The sequence below is a fragment of the Nyctereutes procyonoides genome, unplaced genomic scaffold (assembly GCF_905146905.1).
Source record: "Nyctereutes procyonoides isolate TBG_1078 unplaced genomic scaffold, NYPRO_anot_genome, whole genome shotgun sequence".
Taxonomy (NCBI): Eukaryota; Metazoa; Chordata; class Mammalia; order Carnivora; family Canidae; genus Nyctereutes; species Nyctereutes procyonoides.
Window position 1 is genome coordinate 27554189 of NW_026575020.1, and position 12813 is coordinate 27567001.

At 44.0% G+C, this 12813-nt stretch overlaps 1 protein-coding gene across 2 annotated transcripts in view; it reads right to left on the bottom strand.

Moving 5' to 3' along the window:
- Nucleotides 1-12813, bottom strand: part of CRK (CRK proto-oncogene, adaptor protein) — a 28597-nt gene extending 15784 nt beyond the window's left edge. Inside the window, exons 1-2 of one of the 2 annotated variants that reach the window (XM_055331976.1) lie at nt 12441-12813; nt 583-1118 (exon numbers count right to left, since the gene is read on the bottom strand). In XM_055331976.1, the coding sequence (XP_055187951.1) occupies nt 583-1118; nt 12441-12681 (777 nt within the window). In that variant the 5' untranslated portion in view covers nt 12682-12813. The remainder of the gene's footprint in view (nt 1-582; nt 1119-12440) is intronic. The other variant, XM_055331983.1, reaches the window with a different exon arrangement.

A 12813-nucleotide genomic window follows, 5' to 3' on the forward strand; every position in this document is an offset into this window, starting at 1 on the left:
CTGTCTGTAAAATGCACCGAACAATAAAAAACAAGTAAACTTGCTACTCCTGGTAGTATACAGTTTTCAGTATGTATCTCTTCTCACCTGTACTATGCTTTACCGTTCCTCCTAAATTTTTACTTTACAAACACAATCAGTCAATGGTAAGAAACCCCATTCCCCCTAAAGTAAAAACATTATGTTTTTGTGGGAAAACTCCATTTAAGTGGTTTGACAGAGCCCACCTTACTTTAGACAATTATAAACAGAAAGAATGAATCAGATTAGAATGTAGATGAGAAAAAAATATTTTAGGTTAATTCCTATTAATTCAGGTGGTGTTACTGAAGAAGTCAAAGTATGTTTAGTAGATCAATCAGAACATGGAGTTATACAATTTTAAGCTTACTTATTCCAAAATAGGTTTTCTACAAAAAAGAGAAAACCTAACATTAAATGCCAAAATGAGTACTTAATGGTTTGACATCTACAACATCACAATGCTGGTGCTTCTATTCAGCATTCCTAAAAAGCTCTAAGAGGTCTGAAAGGGAGACCCTGCAGCAGATCTCTTCTTTCTACATTTTGCACATTATGTACCTCCAAAGCCAAGGCTGTCTTGTCGTAGGCATTAGGGACTCGCTTCTGGATTACCCTGGCATAAATGGGCCCATTCTGGAGGTTAGGGAGCGGAGTGTTGACGCTGGGTTGGGCATAGGGCCCAGGCTCCGGCCCACCCAGTGGCTGTGGGTGGGAACCCTCCTGGTTACCTCCAATCAGAGCCGATACTGAGGCGGAGGCAGGTCTATACTTCTCGACGTAAGGGACTGGAATCATCCCCCTCTTGCCTTCGCTGTCCTCTGCATTCCACCACTGCTCTTCAGGCTTATCTCGGATTCTCAGGATGTCTCCTTTCTTAAAGGGAAGATCTTCTTCATCATTCCCATTAAAGTCAAAGAGGGCTCGCACATACTCTGCCTCCTCCTGCCTGAGAATCACTCCACTACCCTGTCTGGATCTGGAAACTGGTTCTATCAATGTTGTAGTGTCCAAATAATGTATTTTGTAGAATTCCAGTAAAGCAGGCAATGAATCAAACTCTTGATCTCCTATTCGGAGTCTGGAGGGGCTCACCCCTGGAAAAAAACAGAGCAGGCTATTATTTAAGATGTAGTACACAGGAGATGAAATGAAGTTTCTAAGCATTTCCCAAACACATTTAGTCAATAATCAGAAAAAAAAAAAAAAAAGTCTAGAAAAGTAACCCCTGTCCTAAACAGAAATCATACTCTGTAGTTAAAACATACCCTAGAGAAAGATGCCCATCACCACCTGCAGTAGAGACAGAACAGAAGGCGGTAACAGATCAGGCTAGTCAGGGCATGTTTCCATACTGGATCAAAGACAAAGCAACATGGAGACTTTTTATTGTGCTATTCATTTACAGAGTAGCATTAAGCTTTAAGGTTTTGTTGCAATCTTCTTTTAACCTCAGGAAATGTAGCAAGCTCTACTTTTTCATAAGTCCCAGCAGCTTTTCCAAGAAGAGGTGGGGAAAACTTGCTATCTATCTACACCAGGCTCATACATTCCTTCTCCACATCTAGAATGTACAATTCCTAAGAAGAAAAAAGTGTTTATTTTTAAGTGAGTTCTACATGCCCAGTGTGGGGCTTGAACTCACAATCCTGAGATCAAGTAGCATGCTTTATTGACTAAGCCAGCCAGGCATCCCAAGACTATCTTTTTAAATCTATGATTGCTGATCTCAAATTCATTTCTGACAGTTACAAAAACAAACAATCTTAATTAGGCAAAAGAACCAAGGAGCCTAAAAAGAGAAATCAAGAAGTTAACTGCTTAACAATTCCTACGGGTCTTCACTGAAATAAAACATGTAAACCATACTGTTCCCTTTGAAGCAAACAGATCATGAAAAAAGGTAAATAAGGATACTTGAGGGGATCCCTGGGTGGCGCAGCGGTTTAGCGCCTGCCTTTGGCCCAGGGCGCGATCCTGGAGACCCGGGATCAAATCCCACGTCAGACTCCCGGTGCATGGACCCTGCTTCTCCCTCTGCCTGTGTCTCTGCCTCTCTCTCTCTCTGTGTGCGTGCCTATCATAAATAAATTAAAAAAATAAAAAATAAATAAATAAATAAATAAATAAATAAGGATACTTGAAAAAAAATAAGTGTTAAATTTCTCAAACTCTAGGGTTCCCTGGTTGGCTCAGTTGGCAGAGCATGCAACTTAAAAAAAAAAAAAAAGAATGTATTTATTTGAGAGAGAGTCAGAGAGCACAAGCAAGGGGAGGGGCAGAGGGAGAGGGAGAACCAAGTTCCACTGAGCAGGAAGCCTGATGTGGGGCTCAATCCCAGGACCCTGGGATCATGACCTGAGTGGAAGGCTGACACTTAACCAACTGAGCCACTCAGGCATCCCAGAGCATGCAAGTCTTGGTCTCTGGCATGCGAGTTCCAACCCCATGTTGGAGGTAGAAATTACTTAAAACAAAATCTTTTTTTTTTTTTTAAGATTTATTTATTTATTCATGAGAGACACACAGAGAGAGACAGAAGCAGGCTCCATGCAGGAAGCCTGAGGTGGGACTCAATCCTGGGAGTCCAAGATCAGGCCCTGGGCTGAAGGCAGGCACTCAACTGCTGAGCCACCCACGCGTCCCCTTAAAACAAAATCTTAAACTGGTTTTTGTGGAGCTTTTTTTTTTTTTTTAAGATTTTATTTATTCATGAGAGACACAGAGAGAGGCAGACACAGGCAGAGGGAGAAGCAGGCTCCCCATGGGACTCAATCCCAGGACTCAGGGATCACGACCTGAGTCAAAGGCAGACACTCAATCACTGAGCCACCCAGGAGCCCCTTCCCTTGTTTTGTTTTAAAGGTTTATTTGAGGGATCCCTGGGTGGCGCAGCGGTTTGGCGCCTGCCTTTGGCCCAGGGCGCGATCCTGGAGACCCGGGATCGAATCCCACGTCGGGCTCCCGGTGCATGGAGCCTGCTTCTCCCTCTGCCTGTGTCTCTGCCTCTCTCTCTCTCTGTGTGACTATCATAAATAAATTAAAAATTTAAAAAAAAAAAGGTTTATTTGAGAGAGAAGGAGCACAAGCAAGGGGAAGGGTAGAGGGAAAAGGAGAAGCAGTCTCCTCACTAAGGAAGGACCCCAATGCAGGGCTCCATCCCAGGACCTTGGGATCATGATCTGAGACTAAGGCAGATGCTTAATGCTTGAGCCACCAAGGCACCCTGATTTTTTTTTTTAATCAGACTTAACCCCCAGGTTAAGCCTTAATCCACATTCAAAATTGAGATATAACCTCCCAAATTTTAATGTTTATGTATATATATGTATGTATATATACAAGGTCATAAGTATACATACACAAGTGTTTTACAGTTACTACAAAGCTTTATATCTTGGCCTTTTATTATGAAATTTATATTATAAATTTCTCCTTTTTAAGAACATAACTTTTTAAGATTTTATTTATTCATGAGAGACACAGAGGGAGAGAGGCAGAGACACAGGCAGAGGGAGAAACAGGCTCCATGCAGGGAGCCTGACATGGGACTCAATCCCAGGACCCCAGGATCACGCCCTGGACTGAAGACATGCGCTAAACCTCTGAGCCACCTGAGCTGCCCCAAGAACATGACTTTTAATAGCTATAAAGTATTCCCAACTTTTCACTAGTGAAAATGCTATTATGAGCATTTTTGTTAATAAGCTTTCCTTCTTTTTTTTAAGATTATTTATTTGAGAGAGAGTGAGAGCACGAGAGGGAGGAGGGGCAAAGGGAAATGAGAAGCAGATTCCCTGCTGAGCAGGCAGCCCAACATGGGACTTGATCCTGAGACTGTGGAATCATGACCAAGCCCAACTCAGATGCTCAACAGACTGAGCCACCCAGGTGCCCCAGTGAAGACTTTTTTTCTTATTCCATTAGGATAAATTCCTTGAAATGCAACTGCTGGATCAAAGGGTAAGAACATTTTTTTTTAAAGGACTTTATTTATTTATTTATTCATGAGAGAGAGAGAGAGAGAGAGAGAGAGAGAGAGAGGGAGGCAGAGACACAGGCAGAGGGAGAAGCAGGCTCCATGCAGGGAGCCCGATGTGGGACTTGATCTCGGGTCTCCAGGATCATACCCTGCCCCAAAGGCAGGCACCAAACTGCTGAGCCACCCAGGGATCCCAAAGGGTAAGAACATTAAGGTTTATATTGCCATATGGCTCTCCAAAAAGTCTGTACAATTTACACTCCCACCACTGGTTTATGAGTTCCCATTTCCCCCATATCCTTGCCAAACAATATTTTAAAAATCACTGACAATTTGGGGCACCTGTATGGCTCAGTCTGTTACACCGTCTACTTTTGGCTCAAATCATGATCCTAGGATCCTGGGATTGAGCCCTGGGTCAGGCTCCCTTCTCAGTGGGGATTCTGCTTCTCCCTCTCCTCTGCCCCTCCCCCTGCTCATGCCCTCTCTCTGTAATACACAAATTCTTAAAAATAAAAATCATCGACAATTTAATGAGAAAAATCTTTTTTCTTTTTTTTTTTTTGAGAAAAATCTTTTAAAATATCATCTTTGATTCTTTGGTGTTTTTCTTTTTTTTTTAATCTTTTTTTTTTTTAAGATTTTTATTTATTCATGAGAGACATACACAGAGAGAGAGAAAGGCAGAGGGAGAAGCAGGCTCCATGCAGGGATGTGGAACTCGATCCCAGGACTCCAGGATCACACCCTGAGCCAAAGGCAGGCGCCAAACTACTGAGCCACCCAGGGATCCCTATTTGGTGTTTTTCAAGTTTACTATTTGTTCTTCTTTTGGGAAGGTTACTTATCCAAGTCCTCTGTTAAGGAAAAATGGTCAATTTATGCTTTTTACTCCAAGAACACCGGTCCACTCTCTAAAAGCCATAGTGGGGCACTTGCGTGGCTCAGGGGTTGAGCATCTGCCTTTGGCTCAGGTCATGATCCTGGGGTCCTGAGAGCAAGTCCTGCATTGGGCTTCCCATGGGAAGCCTGCTTCTCTCTCTGCCTCTCTCATGAATAAATAGGTAAAAATCTTTTTTTTTTTTTTTAAGATTTTATTTACTTATTCATAGGCACATAGAGAGAGAGGGGCAGAGACACAGACAGAGGGAGAAGCAGGCTCCATGCAGGGAGCCCGATATGGAACTCGATCCCAGGTCCCCAGGATCACACCCCAGGCTGCAGGCGGCGCCAAACCGCTGCGCCACCAGGGCTACCCTAAATAGGTAAAAATCTTAAAAATAAAATAAAATCCACATTGACTGATAAGGGCACCTGGGTGGCTCACTCAGTTAAACGCCTGACTTTTGGTTTTGGCTCTGGTCATGAACTCAGGGTTGTGGGATCAAGCCCCACATCAGACTCTGTGTTCAGCAGAGTCAGCTTGAGATGGTCTCCCCCTGAACACCACTCTCTCTCAAATATATCAATCTTGGGCAGCCCAGGTGGCTCAGCGGTTTAGCGCCGCCTTCAGCCCAGGGCATGATCCTGGAGACCCGGGATTGAGTCCCACGACAGGCTCCCTGTATGGAGCCTGCTTCTCCCTCTGCCTGTGTCTCTGCCTCTCTGTGTGTCTCTCATGAATGAATAAATAAAATCTCTTAAATAAATAAATAAATGAATAAATAAATAAATCTTTAAAAGCCATAGTGATTAATGTGGTGAATATTGTGGTAGCCCAGATGTACTCTAAAAGAAATGAGACCCAATTATTAGGTACAGGGTTAGAAATGACTTCTTCCAGAATGACCAGAAAAAGTACATTTAAAATTTAGTAGTGGGAAAAAAAAATAAATTAAAAAAAAATTTAGTAGTGGGGGGCATGCCTGGGTGGCTGTGGTTGAGTGTCTGCCTTCACGCTCAGGGCATGATGCCGGAGTCCAGGGATCAAGTCCCATATTAGGCTCTTTGCATGGAGCCTGCTTCTCCCTCTGTGTTTCTGCCGCTCATGAATAAATAAAATCTTAAAAAAAAAAAAAAAGTAGTGGGGAGAAATGAAAAGATAAACTTTAGAAGTTAACCAGAAGTCCTCAAAACAGAATGAGTACACCCTCTCTTTTTACATGAATGAATGAATGAATGAATGAATGACGAGATGCCAAGACACAATTGCACATTTCTTACATTGCAAAGGTCCATCTGTGGAATTCATGGCTGTAAGCTAAAAAAAGTTAATATCCCACAATCAGTAATGCTGGCTGTCTCTCCAACTCAATATACTGAAATAGATGCCCAGACCCAGGACTACTTATCTACAGTGAACACAACCGCAATAGTTTCAAGTGCTGAACTAGAGAGAGAATTTTGGTTATGAATATACCAGAACATGGTGTTGCTACATTCTGGAGTTTCTCTTCACCCAAATGGATCACTGAAGGAGGATTGTTCTTATTCAAGTCTGGTAAGCAATGAGATACATGATCATTCTGCCTATTACTGCTAGGCTAATTCAGTGATCCTTTAGGCCTGCTGAACTATGCTAAAGGACTGGGTCAGAGTGAGCTCCAAAGAGACCTACTTAGAGCACTGCCTGGTCAAGAAAGCCTCCAGTGCAAAGTGGTAGGGAGGACTCTTACACCAGCAGAGTACCCATGGTTTAGAAAATGATGCTAATGACACCTGGAGAGGAAAGCTCCTTTGCTAGAGTTTACTCAACTACACGCCAAGGTGCAAAATGGTTTTTCACTAGTTGCCTTTTTGGGACAATGGTTGGCAGACAGTACTCAGTAAATGTTAGATATTATTGTTGAACAAAATTCTGAAGTGAGGGGGGCACCTGGGTGGTTCAGGGGTTGAGCGTCTGCCTTTGGCTCAGGTCATGATCCCGGGGTCCTGGGATCGAGTCCCTCATCAGGCTCCCTGCAGGGAGCCTGCTTCTCCCTCTGCCTGTCTCTACCTCTTTCTGTGTGTCTCTCATGAATAAACAAACAAAATCTTAAAAAAAAAAAAATTCTGACATGAGGGAAAGAGGTTAAATGAAAGCCTATTCCCAGCTTTAAGAAGCTCATAGCATATCTGGGGATATAAAAGCATACACAGTATCAGCCAGGCCCTGCTCTAATATTATTTATAAATTTCTTCATATTCTTTTAAGATTTTATTTATTTATTCATGAGAGATACAGAGAGATAGAGAGAGAGAGAGGCAGAGACACAGGCAGAGGAAGAAAATAGGCTCCATGAAGGGAGCCCGACATGGGACTCGATCCCGGGTTTCTAGGATCACGCTCTGGGCTGAAGGCGGCACTAAACCGCTAAGCCACCGGGGCTGCCCAATTTCCTCATATTCTAATGATACTGTAATAATTCCACCAGAGGAATGCCTTTTTGTGAACTGCTGAAGCAGTCAGATATATGGCCTATCAACCTTCACTGATCCAAACTCCAGAAGAGAAGGGAAGAGAAAAGAACATAAATTTCAGATAAGCCCAAACCTCATCAGCTATGTGTCTCCTTTACCCTACTTCATCTCCTTCCAACCACAAACAGCCAAAGGCAGGAGAAAAGTCTAGAGAAAAGAACCAATAACCAGTTCTCATTGCTGGGACTTAGCAAACCTTTCTGACTTGTCCTACATAAACCTGGCTAGTATTCTGAACATGCAGTTATGAACAAACACACTCAGAAATCAAAATCAATGCAAGCAGTTAGATATTCTTTTGGTTTCTGTACATGCTCATTACTTCTAAGCATTTTAACCCTCAGGTTACATCAATCTTTAACAACACCATTCCCTGAAGTTTTATGAAGAATACCTAAAAGTTCTGTGGCTAAAACAGGCCAGGTCACTTCTGGTATGGGTACTACCACAGCAGCTCCATCATCAGCTTCTTATATCAAAGCATTTCCATTTCCCCCCTTCCTCTTTCCTTAACTCCCACTCCTTTCCTTCTCTTCTGCCTATGATATTTATAAAAACTGCTTAAACACACCCCACCACCTGTCCAATACAAAGGGCTAAAAATGCTGCTGACTTTCATCTGAGGTTTCCTAAAGAGGTATCGAATATCTGGTCTCCTAAGCAAATAGAACTTTCTAAAAATGGTGGGTATCAACATGGTACTTTGCAGATTATTCAGAATGATTGGGTTTGATGAATTCTGGTTCTGCCATTTACTAGCTGTATGAGCTGTTATTTAACTTCTCATGGTGCCAAACACCAATGTAATAAAATTCCTAAAAGTTGCTGGAACATTACAGGTGCTTAATCAAAAGCAAATTCAGCTTAATATCCTGCCTAAACCTCTCAATTCCTTTAGAAATGTTTGATTAATCCCAAACCCAAAGTCCTCTGTACTGTTTCCCAGAGAAGATTTTACAGTATCTCAAGATGCTTCTTAAAAAGTCTTGTGGTCAAATGCCTGCCTCTCTTGGGAGGGTCATACTTTCACATGAGCATAGTAAAGGCTGAGAAGTCCTGCAATAAATAAATCTACTTTCTTTTCTCATGAAATCCTTTTTCTGTTGTAAACCTTTAAGTAACTCACTGAAGAACTTCTCCAGAACCACTGGATGGAGGGATACTTTCTGTAATTGAGGAATAAAACACAAGGACCGGGTTGAGAACTGCAAAGATGAGGTACACAGATGAAACACAGACGGTGGAGGTACAAAAAGGCAACAACGGGTAATGGACAGTCCCACTAGATCTCTAGAGAGTGGTTTGGTCCAGCACCACCTTGCAGAGGCAACACAAACAATAACCACTCTAATTTCTGCCCCTCACCCACTAGAACAATAGGCAGAAGGCTCTGTCTGGGTTAGGCAGGTAACAACAAGTGCCATCATATTTCTATGTCTTGGATCCAAGGTCCTTTCATACTTCTTGATGCACTCCAAACTCCTCCACCCCAGCACTTACTCTCTTACACATGCTATCTTACCAGTGCTCACCAACCCACACCATGCCTGCCTATGAGCCTCTGAATGCTGAGAACAGTTTTCCATTTTTCTTCAACTCCTCTCCCAATCTCATAGTTATGTATGTACATAAAACTAATATAGCTAATACTAAGTATTTACTACATGCTAGCCCCATTCCTAAGCATTTAATACACTAAAATTCATTTAATCTTCAATACAAACCTATGAGGTCAATATTATTATTTCCTCTCTTTTACAAATGAGAAAATTGAGGCAGAGGCAATTTAAAGAACATGACCAAAGTTATATAAGTGGTAAGTCGCAAGGAAGATTCAAACCCGAGCTCCAGAGCTCAAACTTATAACTACTCTCCCAGCTCACACTTGTTCAGTTTTGTTGATTGTCTACTGGCCAAGGTCTAGCAATACCTCATTGTTTGAAGAAATGTATGAAGCAATGATTGCAAAGCCTTCCCAAGAGGTCTACCTTGGAAGTCCAACCTGACAGAGTATGACCAGTAGGTAGACTTGCCCAAGCCCTGCCTCATAGCCCTGAAGCACAACCAGGGTGCTCCCAGACTATGGCAGCCTGCAGAAGCTACACATCTAATTTAAAAAGATTCACCAGAAAAGGTTAAAAATGCCCAATCCATCCTACCCCATGCCTCTAAAAACTGTATCTGAGCCATTCCATATTAATTCTACCCATGTATTACGTCCACAAAATATGCTATATAATCCTAAGCAAAAAGTTCATTTTTCATCTTCAATTTGTCAAATAAGTATTTAAAAGCCTCATCATTGACTTTTATTTTATTTATTTATTTTTTAAATTTTATTTATTCATGAGAGACACAGAGAGAGAGGCAGAGGCATAGGCAGAGGGAGGAGAAGCAGGCTCCATGCAGGGAGCCTGATGTGGGGACTCAATCCCGGGACTCTGGGATCGTCACACCCTGAGCCAAAGGCAGAGGCTCAACCACTGAGCCACTCAGGCGTCCCTCATCATTGACTTTTAGATAACAGACATGTATTGTCCAAATACTAAAGCTAGTTTCTTCTTGTCATCCTTTCCTTTTGGTCTTTAAACAGAACATAGGACCCTGTGACAGAAACAAATCTTCTATGAGCACTGTTCAGATCTCAAAAGGAAAGAGAAAGAAGTACAGAATAGTGTCAGCTCTCTAGTCAGAATTCCGAAGTTGAAAATCTGGCTCAGTCATTTATCAGCTGTGTGACCTTGGGCAAGTTCCTGAACCTCTGTTTCCTCACCTATAAAATGAAAATATTTTAATAAATAGAGATTACAGTATTTCTCACCAGATTGTTACAGACAGAAAATGAGATAAGGCACAGAAAGTACTCAGCAAAGTACTTGGCACAGAATAACCAGTCAATAAATGTTAGCTATTAATACTCTACATGCTTTTCTAAAATTAAAGAAATTCCTCTGTATAGTTTCAAAAAAAAGAGCTTGACGGGGGAGCAAGGAGAACAAAGATTAAGTAACCTTTATAAAGACAGCAACTCAATCAATTGCTCTATGTGGAAAACTGGGCACATTACCAGAAACAAGAATTAACACAATGCCTGTGAACTTTCCACACCCCATCCACAAACTCTGGCAATCTTCACCTTCTCTCTTGAGCCAAGGATTTGAACTCCTATCTGTTATGAAAAGGTGGAGCTCAATATCAAGGTAAGCACAGAGATATAAAGTCGTAACACGAAGGTGTGTAGAAAGCTCAAACCAGCAAACCTGCCTGTTGTCATCTCCAAATTTTGCAAAACGCATACATAAAAGGTTGAAAACTGGGGGTGCAGGAGGTTGAAAACTGAGTTTCAGTGACAGTTTGACATATTACTGCACTGTAATGCACAACCCTAGATACCAAGAAGGTGGTGAAAAGCACGACATATCGGGTTTAGGGCAAATTTATGTTCTATCAATATTCCTGTCTCATGTTATGCTATTAAACCAAACAGACTGGGACGCCTGGGTGGCTCAGCGGTTGAGTGACTGCCTTCAGCTCAGGGCATGATCCTGGGTCTGGGGATTGAGTTCTGCCATCAGGCTCCCAGCAAGAAGTCTGCTTCTCCCTCTGCCTGTGTCTTTCATAGATAGATAGATAAATAGATAGATAGATAGATAGATAGATAGATAGATAAAATCTTAAAATAAAAATTAAACCAAGCAGACTGAGAAGACCTAGGATAATTCCTGGATTTAAAGATCTCATACTCTTTCTATAATTGATACGTGTTAGCAACAGAGACTTGACTATCCCATCTCCCTATTTCTGGCCAGAGTGAACGAATCTAAATTAGGACTATCCCTAAAGGGCAAGTTTGCAAAGGCTGGCTCAGGAGGCTCCTAATTCTTATGAGACTGGCCTGGAACTAGCCTCAGCTGGTCAGAAGAAAACTGCTTCAATTTGAAAAATGAGAAAGACTACAACTCTTGGTGCTGTTACACAGATGATGGTAATCTGACAATAACCTCAGAATCACTCTGTATTTCACAAATCTCAAGTACTAAGTGCATGAACCTCCTTAACATTCTCCAAACAGCTCTAAAGGCATAAGTAGGGCAGTCACATCTCAGTGATCCTTGGTTAAGAAAGAAAAGGGCCACAGCCCCAACTTACTGAGCAAGAAGAGGCCCTGACATACGACATTGACAAAAGCTTAAGTCCAATGAAATTGGAAGTTCCATTCACTTTCAAGGAAGGGACTGTTTCCACTGGCTTATTTCCTGGGAGGGGTGTGGGGGTACAGAATCTGTCCTCCACAAATACCCTGGAAACTAGAACCCTCTAATTGTGGAAAAGAGTCTCTGGACGCCAAGATCTCTTGGACACGGTCAGCTGGACATCAACTTGTTCTGGGCTGATCACAGAGGGCTTACTTCTGTCACCAAGGCACTTAGCTCACCACCTTCGTCCTCCGCGGGGGAAGAGGACAGTAAAAGTATTTTGGAAAGATGCCCAAGAAAGGAAAAAGCTGACCGGTTTCCTGAGGGTGTCTCCATCCCTCCGGGCTAGTATGTGGTGACTTCCTATCAAAGGCCAGCAGGGGAGAATAGCTCTCCAAACCAAACCCGGCTCTCTAACAGTACAGGAAATGTTTCAAGCCTAAAAAGCCACTTGTAGGATTATCGAATTCATCTGGGAACCGCTGCCAAGTGATGCCCCCGCAGTGCCAATATCCCCCTCCGCTCTTTGTCCCCACGTTGCCCGCCCTGCCCTAGTGCCTGGCCCCGGCGCTAGCCCCACCCTGGGGCCGAAGCAGTTCCCCTTCCCCTGGGCTGTCCTCCCAAGTCACACCCAGAGGCCTGGGTCAGCGGCTCCTCCTCCACACACACACAACCGCTAGTGGTGGGAACGAGCCCGGGCACCAAGGTACCCCCATGCCAGGGTCACTCCAGCCCTCTGCCCACGTCCCTCGTGGAGGTTAGCTCGCGAGGGGCAGCCGGTCAGGCTGGCGAGTTCCGCGGCCCTCACCCCGCCCGGGGCCTCCCGTCCCGTCCGTCCTCACCGGGCGGAGGCTGGGCGGGCGACGGTGGCACAGACGGGCGCGGGCCGCTGCTGTTGATGATGTAGTGGGAGACGCGCGAGTTCTCGGAGACGCTGAGCACATAGTCCCCGGGGCTGGTGCTCGAGTCCCGCACCAGAAACACCCCGTGCCGCTGGCCCTGCAACAGCGCCACCGCCTCCTGCCGGCTCAACCGCCCCCAGTACCAGCTACTCCGCTCCTCCGAGTCGAAGTTGCCCGCCATGGCCGCCTCCGCGCCTACACGCTGGGCCGCCGCCGGCACGCGCGCCCCTCCTGCCCCGACGCCCGCCGCCCAGCGGACCGGCTCGGGTCTCAGCTTCACAGCAGTGCCCGAAATGGCGGCGGCGGCCGCGGG